The sequence below is a fragment of the Electrophorus electricus genome, chromosome 19, assembly GCF_041902795.1.
Source record: "Electrophorus electricus isolate QZ-2024a chromosome 19, ASM4190279v1, whole genome shotgun sequence".
Taxonomy (NCBI): Eukaryota; Metazoa; Chordata; class Actinopteri; order Gymnotiformes; family Gymnotidae; genus Electrophorus; species Electrophorus electricus.
In genome coordinates, this window is record NC_137515.1 from 3,722,501 (window position 1) to 3,738,148 (window position 15,648).

The 15,648-nt window shown below is 43.8% G+C and overlaps 1 protein-coding gene across 8 annotated transcripts in view; it reads right to left on the reverse strand.

The window, feature by feature from the left end:
* Nucleotides 1-15,648, reverse strand: part of gdpd5a (glycerophosphodiester phosphodiesterase domain containing 5a) — a 28,185-nt gene that overhangs the window by 11,360 nt on the left and 1,177 nt on the right. For 2 of the 8 annotated variants that reach the window (XM_081701804.1, XM_081701801.1), the window contains exons 1-2: nt 11,240-11,452; nt 5,487-5,652 (exon numbers count right to left, since the gene is read on the reverse strand). In XM_081701804.1, coding sequence (XP_081557930.1) covers nt 5,487-5,603 — 117 coding nt within the window. In that variant the 5' untranslated portion in view covers nt 5,604-5,652; nt 11,240-11,452. Of the gene's footprint in view, nt 1-5,486; nt 5,653-9,777; nt 9,947-11,239; nt 11,456-12,025; nt 12,707-15,648 lie in introns of those variants that run through there. The other 6 variants (XM_027021390.3, XM_027021389.3, XM_081701805.1 and 3 more) reach the window with 6 other exon arrangements.

Sequence of the window (15,648 nt, forward strand, 5' to 3'; positions counted from 1 at the left end):
ATGACCCGTTGAAGATGTCTTCCTTCAAAGCAAAAAGGAAAATGGAAGTCTCAAGTGTAATTAAATTCCTTTCCCATAGAAACCTCAGCACCCAAAGTTACACAGCAAATTACTTGTGAAATATTGCACAGAAAGCCCTAACCTTTGAGTTAGTGAGGAGAGGGGTCCTTTTGTCAGGGACCAATAAAAAATAAATACTTTTGTCACCAGGTCGCTATGGAAGTTGGAAGGGTAGGGCTTGACCATGAAGCCATGACCACGTGTTGCTATCTGGGTTGATGGGTCGGGCTAAGGATATTCATACAAACAGACTTTATAAAATTCCAGAATGAAAGATATCACACTGTACAATAAATACAAGTTAAATAAAAGTTAAATCATTGAAATTGCTTGACATGTTCATACGGCCACTGGGCAGTACTTTAATTTCTCATGTTTAGTACAAAATTGACATGCTATGGAGACGAGGGTTGAGAAATGTCTATGAAGCTGATTTGTAGGCCAGCTCACAGGGCTTCATTAAAATCAGCAGTTTATAATAGAGTGGTTAAAAAGGATCAAGGTTAATTCACTTAAGTGCAAGGGCTCTCCCTGTGAAATCACACTGCACAACTACATAAGGCCATAAGGCCACACCTGGGCTTTCCACTCACTTTCACAATCCATATCTGGACATCCACTTCTGAAAGAGTCTTGCTTCATGCACCAGACATGTCCAGACACCTGCTAATCTACAGGGAACATCTTACAGAGCAAAAACTGCTGAAAACCACTGCATATAAGATCACTCCATAGATTTTCTTCAGTTCTGGAAACACCGCCTGTAAACCCCATCTGAGGCATTACGAGGGATCACCCTACGAGACAACCCAGACCTCAGTGCGACATTCAGACTCTGAGCACGGCTGATTGGCGCTGAAACCGTGATCCGATCTACTTCCCCTGCGTCACGCATAAGCACTCTGGACAAGCTTGACTGCCTCCGATGTACCGGTAGTAACCACCTGCAGGACTTGCACTCTTCCAAAAGCCAACCAACACATCTGAGCGCAGTGGGAAGGCGGCGACGTTGCGAGAAGTTGTTTCAGATTCAAACAGGCAGAAAACAGGGTTTACTGACAGAAGAAAGGGAAATGCTGGAGAGAGAGCAGGCAGAGAGTGTCGGAGCGCTGGGAACAGACTTGACCAGACTTAACACAAACTTAACTAAACTGGACAGAGCACAAGAAATAGCAAAAAACAAACAAACAAACAAACAAAACAACCCCACCAGCTAACCTTACACCTGAGCAGCAATAAACAAGCAAACAAATCAATAAAAACCGAGAATACATTTTTAAAAGTTAAAGTTAAAATATTTCTCTTTTTAAAAAGATTATTTTTTTAAATGCTATACACAGCTTTTGGATATAGTGGTGTGTTAGCAGTGTTCCTTTGTGTGCCCCCCCCTCAATCAGGAGTTCACTAATGCCCACTGAACACATTCCTAGCAGTCCTTTGTATTCAGCTGGACAGCACAGCGTGAGAGAGGAGGGAGGAGGTGAAGTAACACTACCTATTGCTTGCACTCCTTCGCTAACCTAAGCAGTAAAAGTTGTACGTTCGCTTAAACAGGACCTGTTATCCAAGATGCAATTTACATGTAAACACCAGTGTTTATTTACTATGTGTTTAATAGGAAAGGTAAATTAGCTCAAACAGAACTTTGGTAAACACAAACATTAGAGCTGGTGTAGTTTTGCTTTCTGTGGCTTTCATTTGAGGTCAAATTTTTGTTTGTTGTGTTGCAGTAATTCATAAATGGCGTTACACAATGCTAATTTTTTTCTCCTATTGCATTATATTAACTGATATTGTGGTTATTTGACAAACTGTCCTATACACAATCTACTGTTAAGACAAAAAGAATTTCTTTGGTGCTGACTAATCCTACAAATAAAACAGTGGCTAATATTAAACACTCCACATGCGTCCCTTTTTATGGATCCTCCACTAATCCTTTCTACAAAAACATCAAAGACATGCATGTTAAGACTGAGAAAAATAAGCATTCAGATAATTCCTGTGCTACTGTAGCCTGCAACCACTCTAGACGAGCTACGTCTACATTAACATAGCCACTAAAATTACTGATACAAAACGATCAATCGTCATCACCAATTCCTCCTGATGCCTTTCTGCAGAATATATATAATCATCTTTAGATTACAGACACTGAATATAGGCTTGCTGGTCCGTTTGATGAACACCTCTGGACCATCAAATTAAGGATTTGTCGTTTCCAGTGGCAAGGTGTTTTAATACCAATGGACATTAATGACATATCTGTTTGCATTGCCAGTTACTGCTATGGCAGCAATGAAATTGGAAAGTCAAAAGGTCTGATCTACACTCTTGGAACTTTAGAACCACATGGAATGAATGTTATGATTTATACATCTCCTTTTTCTAATATAAACTGGTTCCTCCTCCTAACAATTCAGAAGCACTTTAGAGTATGAGTGTGTGTAAATATATTTAAATACGAAGAAGATTGTAGGTGAGTAACTGCAGTGTACTGTAGTAAGAGATGTAGAGATATTCAAAACTGTGCTGAAGTACGCAAAGTTTCCAGAGAAACATGATAAGCTGTGCAAGCAAAATGCTTCACAGCTGATAGAGGACCTCTGTGTGAACGCCCTGTTTTGGTGGAGACCTTGTGTACTTCACTACAATTTTGACTACCTCTACATCTTTTACTATAGTACAGTGCAGCTACTCACCTTGATCTTGAAATTATTTGTGGCATAGATACAAATTCGAGAAGGTCTGGAATGATTCCTCAGAGACTTTGGTCCATATTGACATGACGTCTTCATGAGGTTGCTGCAGATTTGTTGGCTGCACATCCATGATGCGAATCTCCCGTTCCACAGATCTAGTGACTGTGGAAGGCCCTTTGAGTACACTGAACACATTGTCATGTTCAAGAAACTGGTTTGAGATGATTTGAGCTTTGAGACATGGCGCGTTTTCCTGCTGGAATAGCCATCAGAAGATGGGCACACTGTGGTCATAAAGAGATGGACATGGTCAGCAACAGTACTAAGGTAGGCTGTGGCATTTAAACAGTGTGACAAAAACATATCTTGAACTCCATTAAACTACCACCAGCCTGAATCGTTGACACAAGGCTGGATGGATCCATGCTTTCATGGTGCCAAATCCTGACCACATTGACATTCGTCAGACCAGGCAACGTTTTTCCAGTCTTCTATTGGCCTCAGTTGCCTGTTCTAGCCCATCTGCTTCAAGGTTCGAAGTGTTGTGTGTTCAGAGAAGCTCTCCTGCACACCTCAGTTGTATTGAATGGCTATTTGAGTTAATCTTGCCTTTGTATTAGCTAGAACCAATCTGGCTGTTCTTGTTTGACCTCTGGCATCAACAAAGCATTTTTGTCCAGAAAACTGTTGCTCACTGGATATTTTCTCTTTTTTAGACCATTCTCTGTAAACCCTAGAGATGGTTGTGTGTAAAAGTCCCAGGAGATAAGCAGTTTCTGAAATGCTCAGACCAGCCTGTCTACTACCAACAGCCATGCGATTGTGTTTGTTCAACGAGGAATTGAACAGGTGTAGCTAATAAAGCTGCCATTGGGTTTATGTATGTGTACAGGTCAGTGAATGTGTTTGTGTGTCTGTGTTTTGGACATCAATTTAAGAATAAACCATTAGAATAAACTGAATTTAAGTCTATGAAAAACACATTCAGTCAGATTCATCAAACATTTTAAGTATACATATATCAATGTAGTACACCAGGTTTCCATAGAAACAGGACATTTCAGATAGTGGTTGTTGATTATATACACTCAACAGATGGTTTATTAGAAACTACCTTGAGCACATTAATATGTACATTTAGATGTGTGGCATTTAGCTGAAGGTTTTATCCAAAGCGACTTACAATTATGACTGAATGCAACTGAGGGTTAAAGGCCTTGCTCAAGAGCCCAACAGTGGCAACCTGGACTGGCAACAAGATGAGTAGGTTAACCGCTGAGCTACCACTGCTCTCAACATGCACTTTAATGAGTACACATATCTTATAGATGCATTTAGAGACACAGACAGGTACAGGCATTCTAGGCTGTAGACCATTTGTGCCATGACCCCATTCATCACTGCTCAGTTGCTGAGCACAGGACCACAAACAAGCAAATATTATTTGGGCAGTGGAACATCCATTGGTCTGCCTCCAACCTTTCTATTGTTCTGCCTCCAAATTCCCTAAAACACATTTCAAAGACACGAATGCCTTCTCTTTGCCAGATAGGTTCAGCCCAGGTCCAAAACTTATGGAACACGTACGGAAAATTGTTCCTTTTCTTGCCGCGTCCTCCGGTTTCAGTTCAGCACAGCTTTTATTACTTAAGAGCAGGAGAGACAGGGTGACCTGATCATTCACCGCACTGCACAATGTAACCCATGGCTTTGGAACAACCTCGCAAAAATCACCCTGCTTCTGAGAGCTCTTCATATGACTAAACACTCTTGTAAATCCACATGTAACAACTCCCATCAACGCTCATTTTTTCCCCCTAGAATTCTACTGTAGCATATAATGTGATATGTTACGATTACATTTTGCGTTAATTGGAAATACTCTTTTAAATATCCAATAAATTAAAATATCACATATTAAAGCCATTAAAATGAAGTGCTTTTCTTCTGTGAGATGAGGTGGGAAAGGTTCCCTTCAGATCCACATTTTTGCTAGCACCTCTTAAATACTGGAGGACTGGAGGCTAAAATTAGCATTGATTCTTAATCCATCTATTTAAGTCAATATGTACGATTACCCAATTTCCTGGGGTGATATCCTGTTAAACTAACAGTCATTACTAGCTGACTAAATGCGGTGGGTAATATCGGCACGTGTGATCCTGTTGCCAGATGGGATTGGAAAGGAAAGGCACCCCAGCTGAGAGCACACCTCTGTAGCCTGTGTTCCGATGGGACTCAGCTGCTGCATGCCCTTCGGCATAACCGGAAACATCGGATCGAGTTTCTCTCAACCTGACACACACAGACAGATGCCCCGTTAGAAAGGAGAACTTAATTGGTTCAAAGGATCTTTGGGGCTGTCGGGCTCCTAACCGAGATCTGTCTGCCATACGTACACACACACACACACACACACACACACACACACACACACACAAACACACACACATGCACGCACATGCACATACACACACACACACACGCACATACACACAAAATTACGAGATGAAAAAGAAAAGCCCCCAAAAAGCCCCACTTTTTAATTTGTACCATCAAAGAAGTACTTGTATGTCTTCCACCAGGTGCGTATCAGTGGCGACAATGACGCTGTGTATCAAAGCCATCTGGATTATTGTCCCAACATCACACGAGCTTATCCGCATACAATATGACAAGGCTAATGATGGCAAGAGCATGGCACATGGCAACACAGCTTCCTACCTTGGAACTGTCGTCATGGGAACGCTGGTAGCGTTTCCAGCGGCACCCATAGATTCCAGTCAGGCAGGATAAGCACAGCTGTCTCTCGTAAACCTGTAAGGGTTGGTGTTTCACCATGCTCCTACACGCGACCGGTCGGTTCACATCCCAGTCGATGTAACGATGCCTGGGAGACAAGAAAACACATGAATGTGGTATGAAATTGAGCCATTGGTCAGGAAGAAAGCCATGGACTAGACACAAGGCCTCCCCTAGGTCACGCCACCCTCACACAAGACCTCTAGACTAGACACAAGGCCTCCCCTAGGTCACGTCACCCTCACACAAGGCCTCTAGACTAGACACAAGGCCTCCCCTAGGTCACGTCACCCTCACACAAGGCCTCTAGACTAGACACAAGGCCTCCCCTAGGTCACGCCACCCTCACACAAGGCCTCTAGACTAGACACAAGGCCTCCCCTATGTCACGTCACTCTCACACAAGGCCTCTAGACTAGACACAAGGCCTCCCCTACGTCACGTCACCCTCACACAAGGCCTCTAGACTAGACACAAGGCCTCCCCTATGTCACGTCACCCTCACACAAGGCCTCTAGACTAGACACAAGGCCTCCCCTACGTCACGTCACCCTCACACAAGGCCTCTAGACTAGACACAAGGCCTCCCCTAGGTCACGTCACCCTCACACAAGGCCTCTAGACTAGACACAAGGCCTCCCCTACGTCACGTCACCCTCACACAAGGCCTCTAGACTAGACACAAGGCCTCCCCTAGGTCACGTCACCCTCACACAAGGCCTCTAGACTAGACACAAGGCCTCCCCTAGGTCACGTCACCCTCACACAAGGCCTCTAGACTAGACACAAGGCCTCCCCTAGGTCACGCCACCCTCACACAAGGCCTCTAGACTAGACACAAAGCCTCCCCTAGGTCACGTCACCCTCACACAAGGCCTCTAGACTAGACACAAGGCCTCCCCTAGGTCACGTCACCCTCACACAAGGCCTCTAGACTAGACACAAGGCCTCCCCTAGGTCACGTCACCCTCACACAAGGCCTCTAGACTAGACACAAGGCCTCCCCTAGGTCACGCCACCCTCACACAAGGCCTCTAGACTAGACACAAGGCATCTCCTAGGTCACATTATCCAAACACAAGGCCTCCCCAAGATCACGTTATCCTCACACAAGGCCTTTGGGTCATGTCATCCTCAAACAAGGCCTCTAAACTAGACACAAGCCCTCCTCAAGGTCACGCTATCCAAACACAAGGCCTCTGGACTATACATTGTCCCACAAAGCTTTCGGGAAGTACTCAGTATTAGCACTGAAATTCCAAAAACTGACATCACATCTAACTCTGTATTGGTGGAGAACAGATGTTAGAACAACAGATGTGCACTGTGATGAACAGAGCAAATAGCGGTTATTAAAGAGGCACGGCAGGCCACATGGTCATGAGGTCACTGCAAGCATTCATTAGCATGGTAAATACACACCCGTTCTCTATTTCTCTCTCACTCTCTCTCCCTCTCTCACTCTCTCTCTCTCTCTCTCACACACACACACACACACACACACACACACACACACACTCACAACAGTGTAAAGGTCTTGCTTAATCACTTTCTGTCATTAGTCAGTTCCTGTCATTAGAGTTGATTAGGGGGATGTGAAGAGGTGCAATCCAGTGCCGTCATTAGCATCCAGCAGTGAGTTCACAACACAGCCAGGCATCCAGCCTCTCCATATATCAGTCAGCACCAGTTCTCTCTCAGCTACTAGCTGCCTGGCAGGGCTGGCATGGCCCCTCTGGGACAGCCTCGGGTCTCAGCAATGTGACCCATTTTTTACATCTTACACATTTCATGGATGCCCTTATGCAGAACGACTTACAATTTCAAGCCTGTTACAGAGGTAGGCAGATGTTGCATTAAGAGACCAGGGACCTTTGCAGGTATGGCATAAAACATGAAACATACCGACCACAGCTGACAAGCCTTAGACTCTGAGTCAAAGGTAAACACTTCAGCAATAAACAAGGCCGCTCTATTCTCTGCTGTCTCAGCTAAAATGTGTTCCGCTCCTGAGACAGTCAACATACAGATCATTCTGTTGTGTGTTAACAGACAACCAAGCCGAAAAGCTTTACTGTCTGTGACCTTGCCAGGGACCCGTGTCCGCAGCCACTAGGGAAACAGAAACAGCAGCCCAGAGAGCAAAACTGTGGCTCGACGCCTTCAGAGCACAATTAATTATTCAGCTCACGACAGCTGAAATATCGGTTGTCTTGGGAACATAAATGATCTTGGCCAGAGGAACATCCACCCCCCACTGGAGGTTCTGGCATTCGCCACTCCACTCTTCTGCCACTTCAAAAAATGTATAGCAACACATTTGGCTCTTCAAACAATGGCGCCATACATGTTTTCCTCATTATTAATACAAGAGCACTCGCAGGCGCGGCGTAGGCCTTGATGTTGAAAACAACGCTGCGTGCACATGGCTCAGAACGAGAGGCGCAGGACTCGCTGTGGCATGGCTTGGAGCTGAGTTATTAGCCTTGTTAATAATAGAATAATGAATTGGCCCAACAGCCAGCGGGGCGAGAATGTTAATGAATCATTAGCATGTTTGAGCCTCTGAATAGCTGAGGATAGCCTCCGTATTCAGCCTTTGAAGCTCTTCAGGTGTGACTCAGCTCTGACACTATCTCTATCACCATCTGTTTCTCAAATGTTTAAATGAATTCTATTTATGTGTGTTACCAAATTAGTCGTCTCAACTGAAATATGAGCTTTGTTTGTGACTTATAACTCAACTATAACTTTTGTGCCAATAACTGAAGCCTAATAACCCACACATTGTTCATACTGAAGAGTAATAGGAGTTTGTACAGTAATAGGAGTTTGTACAGTTTTAAAAGGGTCTAACAAAGGAAGCTGAGCTTTCTACCTTTATCTGCCCAGGACATGCCTTTCTGTTTTGGCCTCACACATTGTGGACAAATGCCCCTGTCTGGATGAGATAACACTGCCCATCTGCCCCAGCAGAAGGTGGAACGTAGACACGTTTAAAAACAAACAAGCAACAACAAAGGGATTGGGTCAAGGCAGATCCACACCTTGCTGGCTTCTTTGTTAGTGAAACGGAAGTGACATTTACGTCACCTGAAGAGCAGCATACAGATGTATTCAAATGAGCTGAAGCAAATTTTAAACTGACAAATGTCCTGAGAAATATCAACTGAGCAAGAGGATGAAAGTCAATCACAGATAAAATGTGAGTCTTCAAACCCAAGAGAGGAAGCAGGAAGTAATGCAAAAATAATAAAAGTCACAACCCTGCAACTCAGAATGGTTTCATCTCAGAACCACTGCATTTCATTTTTACATAAACGCCGGAGGATCTAATGTATCAGCCATATGTTGGTGCATCTTCAGATGAGACCACAGGCAACTCCCAAACTCCAAAATACCATTTCTTAAAACAGCTGTTAAGAAAAACAAAATGAGCTCCAATATAACATTTATTTCCTAAATAAAATTCCACTGGCTCCCCGTTAACACCCTACTTGACAACTCGGGTTCGAACCTGTATGACATTAGACGTAACAACAGATGGAAATTCTGAAGCATCCACTTACTGTAGAGGAAAAAGTCAATGTGCTTCCGTACATGTGAGAGTCACCCAGGCACAAGCAACAGAGCTCTATGTTTTGCATACAGTGTCTCAGGCTCTCAACTTCAGTCTCCTCCACAGTGCCAGCCACTCACACTCGGTCAGTCCCGGTGTTGGAAGTGGGAGCGGAACCACACACGGGCGAGCGAGTGTGTGCATGTTCAGCAGCTGTGTGTTCTCTCGGCTGGGTTTGTGGAGTGCTGCCTGATCTAGCAGGTTTCCATGACACTGGAGTCTATCTATGAGGGGCTTTTTAAAGTTCACAAAAGCAGAAGGCGTGAGAGCATGCCGCTCTGGAGCCTTCACTGCTGACGGGGCAGTCTACACCGCACCACCGACAGGTTAGCAGCACTCAATACCTACTCTATCATCCGCTCTCTCAGGGAGGTCTGTAGCAGAGAAGTAAAGATAACTAAAAGTTGGGTAAAGAACAAAGAAGAGATCATTTAATCTAAGAACACACATGTCAAATAAATGTGTGTGAGGGGGTCATGTTAGGGTTGGTTTCACGAGTTATCACAGTGAGGCTTTCGTGTGATGGAGGTTCTGCGTATCTAATCATCATTAACCTATAGCTCAACTTCGACCATTCACAAAAAGACACCTGACCTTCAAAAACGGCGTCGGCTTGCACAACTCCGTAAGCCAATTCTTTGTTTCTTCCTGACGGGAATTCACAAGGCCTTTGGGATAGATTTCAGTGAGATTTCAGGCCTGCAACTGAGCCGATGGCAGTGGTCCAAAGGAACAGCCCAGAGGGAGGGGCTGGGCCGGACTCCTATCGGGGAGTTTAAGAGGTGAGTTTAAGAGGTGAGTTTAAGAGGTGAGTTAGCACAGACGTTATCATGATTAATACCTACTACACCACACTTAACAAACTGCCACAAACATTCCACTTAGGAACATGGTGCAGGAAAATATCTTGCAGTGTATGAGAATGAAAACAATGACCGCAATCATGGTAAACTGTACTGGCTACCACACACGGCTCCGTAACAATTACAGCTCTGTGACATCAGAAGCTTTTCATTGCCATCAAAGATAATCTGGTTATGTTGGGAATCTGCGGCTTTGGGTGAATATGCTGTAATGGTAAATGTACTTTCACTCTATTCCCACAAGGTGATCCCACATGTGACTTAACACCCCATCTTAACAGTCCCATCACACATGGGACTCAAGCTGAACTACAGAACATACGTCTCCTTTCTACCGGAGTTGCGAATGACCACACCAGCGCTGCCAGACACCTACACACACACAAAAAGACTGAAAACCTTCCAGGGAGAGATGAGAAAGAACTCTCTCTTATTCATCAGGCATAAATCCATTAGTGGCAGCAGAGAAGTGACAAAAGATCATTAATACATCCTACCATAGAACCTCTATGCTGGACAATAATATCACACAGATGAAGCCCTAATTAATACTAGAACACTTAAAAAATGACATTTTTAAAAATGGATCAGTTTCTATTTATGTGGTCATGCATGATGAAAGCCGCCAGAAATAAGTGGCATGACTAATAATGCATTACATAATAATAATGAAGAACCTTGAGACCTCCTGTAGTGGCATACAATCAAAGACTTCGAGAGGAATATTATCTCTGCCTTATGGCGATGTGATTTATCTTTGACTCTTTCACAGATCCTGTGACAGAAAAGGATACGTTGAAGCCCCACAAAGAAAACAATTATTTAGAAATTCCTTTCAGGGTGATAAATAAATCTGAGACACAAACTGACTTGGGGAAATCACAAACAGGAACTGATCAGGTTACAGACGACACCGAGTAACAGAATAAGCCAAGGGAAGACTGAAGCCAAGGCAAGCCATTAAGCAAATCCTCTTTCTTTCAGACTGACAAATGGGGTCTTTGTTTCAGGTATCACCTCTATGGTGGTCTTTTCCGAGGTAGATGACAGGGTAAACATCATCTGTCTGTCTACCTGATCTTTTGTTATGACACCCAGCAAGCCCACCTGCTCAGGAGGAGAAAAGAAGACCACCCATATCGGTCTAGGATGTACATGGGCAGAGCTGTATGTTTCAACTGGAGTTAATTTACCTCCATGGGAGGAACTGAAGACTTGGTAGGAAAGCAATGAAACCTTGTCCACGCGGGCGCGTGTCCAATTCCGAGGCTGGGACGTCCCTGACGTACTTCCGATCGCATGTCCGCTCTCTTGTGTGGACACCAGCACACCTGCTCTCATGTGCTCCCTTTCTGTCCCTGCCGTGGGAAACTTCCTGAGATGCCGTCTGTGGCACTTCCCCCTGACGCTCAAGCATTGCCAGAACTCCCTGCTAGCAAGACCCTGGCGAGAGTGACTCTTGAGCACACGAACCAGATTTGTACCACAAATGCCCACTGGCCCTGAGGTGTGAGGATTATAGCCAGGTGCTGGAAACCCATGTGTGTTTCTATAATCTGGACCCAGGTTTATTTACATATGTATTTTAATTTTTTTTCTAAAACAAATTGCATCATTTATTTAAGAAAAAAGTACGCAAGAGAGCATGTTGCTTTGTATAGAAAGGATCACTGAGTCATGCAATTACTTAAACGAGCCTATAGTCTTTCACAGACCTAAAGATTACAGCAGTCAGCGCATAGCGATGAAATTAATGAGTTATATGCCCACATTTTATAAAGCGTTAGCAAGTCTACTCGGTGACACTGCATTCATAGGCTTGTTATGGACATTAAGAAGAGAGTCCCACCTACAGCCATGCTGAGCAACACAGCCGAAACTGACAGACGAAAAAACTTCGGATACCGGCGAAGTGAACAGAACGCAAACCGAAAACTGTAAGGGGAAATGACTCCGAAACCCCGTGACCTGTATTTTACCTGCACAATTTCTTAATCCAGCTGCTCTGTCTTGATAAGGGTAACGACACAGGTAGTTCACATTACACCATCTCCAACATTTTCAGTCACATTTGGTTTGTTTTTCCATCCGGAGCAAATAAAACGGAATGGTATTTTTTTTCCCGGTAGTCCTTTTAACAGTTTAATTGCTTCTGATCTGCGATTTGAAAGCGACTTGAAAAAATTAAACTCGCATCAGTGAAAACTCGTTATCCGCTAATCCGTGTTCTATTATGAGCCCGTACCCCGGCAGGTCTTATGTATTTTCCAGGGAAGTGCTGAAGAACTCTGATTCACCGAAGGCATTCCAGCCGAAAACACGTGGGAGGAGCCGCGGTTAATTCCCGGTCCTCCTCTTCAGAAAGCATACTCAGACCTCGCGCACAAACGACGGAGCCACCGGGGCACGACTCGGCACGCTTTACACGACACAGACTCTTTTCAAAACGAATATAATGTGGGCAGAATATGATGTAACTTCTCAGGTCAGTTGAGAGGTAGATATAACTTTACTGTTATATATCAAGTAACTTCTCCATCGTGGGGGAAAAAAATCTATTTGCATACAAAACAGACATCGGGCTTTGTTTAACGCTGATTTCAGCGTCAGTGAGCGCACTTTAAAAATATGTCTCCGGCCCAACTCGTCAGTGTGCAGAAGCCTCTGCCAGTGTAGTGCAATCTGTTGGATCTATGGATGACAACTAGAGATTATCAACTGCCTTGGAAGACCATTGCGTCACATTCTGCTAATCTCGTACAACCTAGAGTTAACCCTTATTAACGCAAAACGGTTCCTCTGCGGACGTGCCCGTGTGTGTGTGTATGTGTGCGCGCTTTACTCTTATCTAAGTTTGCCGACATTCCAAACATCGAGGCAGAACAATCAAAACTGTACCAACGCTTGAGTTTTCTCTACCGTAGCAGCACCCGCAATTGACCGTAGACGGGCCCACCTGCGCGGGTGTGTGACTAACTTCTTCATTCACCCGGAACGCTGGTGCCAACCTGGCTGAGCAATATGTGCCCCTTCTGAAACCAATAAAATCGGCAGAGTAACCTGCTCACGGTTCCGAGCTGTGAGCGTGAAAAGTCCTTAGCACTTGGCTCTGAGAAGGCAAAAAGAAGCAAGGATGCATTACGACGGCAGCGCTTTGTCGACCTGTCGTTTTATCAATGCACATTACATAATTGCTCCTGGAATACGCAACATTAATAATCATTAAACAAGCCACATAAAACAGTTCTTTGTGGTCATTTGATCAAACTAGCAGCACCTGGAGGTAAAACCTAATACGACACTAAACAGATAAACTCATTGTATCATGTTTTAATAAAAAATTATTAGCTTCAGTCATTTGAATTTAGGCTGTATTAGCTGTCTTACACTGGATTTTTCCAGTTGTCCACTAGAGGTCTCCATTGTCGTTTTTTGGTAAAGGACCGTTTCACTAGACCTGAATAGCTGCAAATTAAACTCAGCAGCTCATTTGCTTTGTATGTGTGTGGGTGCATTCTTGCTACAGAAAAGGTAAATAAAAAACAGTAAATAATTTAGTAAATATTTCTCATCAAATATTTGGGACTGCTTTGAATATGTGAAACAGAAAGATATCCACCAGTCTTATTCCAGTGCTTTCCTTTGTCTGTTTTATTACACGAATTTAATAATTTCATTGCAAATCTTCATATATTTCGCAAAATGAAAAGAACATGTCACAAAATGTAAAGACCTTGTCTCACTGTACAGCCAACATAAGGGGTTGTGTGAGAAATCTGAGATGGGTTCCCTCACCAGGAAGTGTAAGAGAAGTGAAGTTTTACATCATCCAGAGACCACGCAACTTTCCCGTGGCGGGGGCTCAGTCTCCGGCTACGTGCCGCCCTTTTCTGGAAGAGCGTCTTTAGCTGTTAGCCAGATGTGCGATCATTTAGAATCAACAGCGTTAAATATTTACAGCCGCGGTTCTCTGATTGTGGCTTAGAGGTTTGGTAGCTATGCCGTTATTGTCAAGTTCAAACGACTGATAATACCTTTTCTTGTGGAATGAAAAAGATATAAAGGTGTTAGTTGGTGAGGTGATTGTCTGAACCACAGTAAATGTACTGGATCATTTATGCTGGGCTCTTTAAGTTAAACGTTCAAGCACAGGCTTTACCCACATGCCATGAAACGTTAAAAGCACTGTGTGTTAAGTCAGCTTTGGAAGACAAAATAAAAGACAACATCTTTGGAATGTGTAAAGCTGATTTTATCCTCCTATCGCTCAGTCGTAGTGGGGCAAGTTGCAACGTGTCTCATTCACAGGGTAGCACACACCCGACAAATACAAGGTATGGACCAGTGACTGTAAAAAAAAAAAAAAAGAAATCAACATCTAATTACAAAAGTTTGAAGTAAGACTGATTTTGTTGGAGTTGTGGGCGTCAGACGTCCTGGTGTTTTCCCAATCTGATCTGAAAAACAGATGCGCCCCCTCGTATGTTTTATTTATGGGTATGAAATTTGGGCCCGACAGCGAGAGGATATCGGACAGCGGATATGGCCAAGAGGAAGAGCATCCTGTCTCGCAAACTTTTCCCACCTCCTCCTGCCCATGATGCACCGTGTTTTAGCGTTGCATCACCCTTTATTTTTTTAAATAACGCTTAAGATCTAAGGCAAACACGCTGCATCACTTTTAGAAAGACCTCACGTAAAGCACCACCTCAATCGCTACTCTTATAAGCCCTGGTGTTTTACATTTATTGAGCAGAAGAGCATGCGACTGGGTGCGAGGAAGCTCCAAGCGGCATGGGTAATATCTTAACGTGGTCTTCACCCCCTTACAGCAGAGTAGGGGGTGGGGCTTGCGCTCATACCCTTTCACCATTGTTCTTTGTTTTCCATTCTATACTAATGAAGAAGGATCGGCACATCTCTCGCTTATGAGTCCAGTGCTGTGCAACTGCACCCATGGACATTTCATACTACTGTTGATTAACCAAACACTCTAGCACTTATCGTTATTTTGATATAGAGCTTATGCGTATTTTGCACTTCTAGGTATCAGCATCGATTCCTGTATTTTAACAGTATTCTGGTTCATTGGTATCTTTGACTAACCTACTGTACAGGATAAGATACATTCTATGAGTAGATGACGAAGCTTTTTTCTAAGTCGTTGTGTATGAGAGCCTCTGCTAAATGCCGAAAATGTGAATGTAAATGTAAATAAGTAATGAATGAAGTGAGTTTGAAAACAGCTTAATCTCTGCGTGCCATGCTGAGCAAAACCAAGCCGGGTCACATTGTTTTCCTCAGAGTGGCGGGGAAATGTCATAGCCATAGGCAGCGTTTTTAATGGCCATGTTTTTAATCATTACACAGCGCTGAGCACTTTAAAGGGTGCTGCACTGCTGGCATTCCTTCTCCTGAATGCCAAATGAATAGGGTTTTTTTTAAAGATCCTTCACATGTTTAATGAGACCCAGTTTCACAGAGGACGACTCAGACTTGCCATGTGAACACTAACCTTTTGCAGAACGGGGCTAGCATACGTTTCTGCCCAGCAATGCAGCTCACGTATTAAGTAACTGGTAAAGACTTTACATTCCACTAC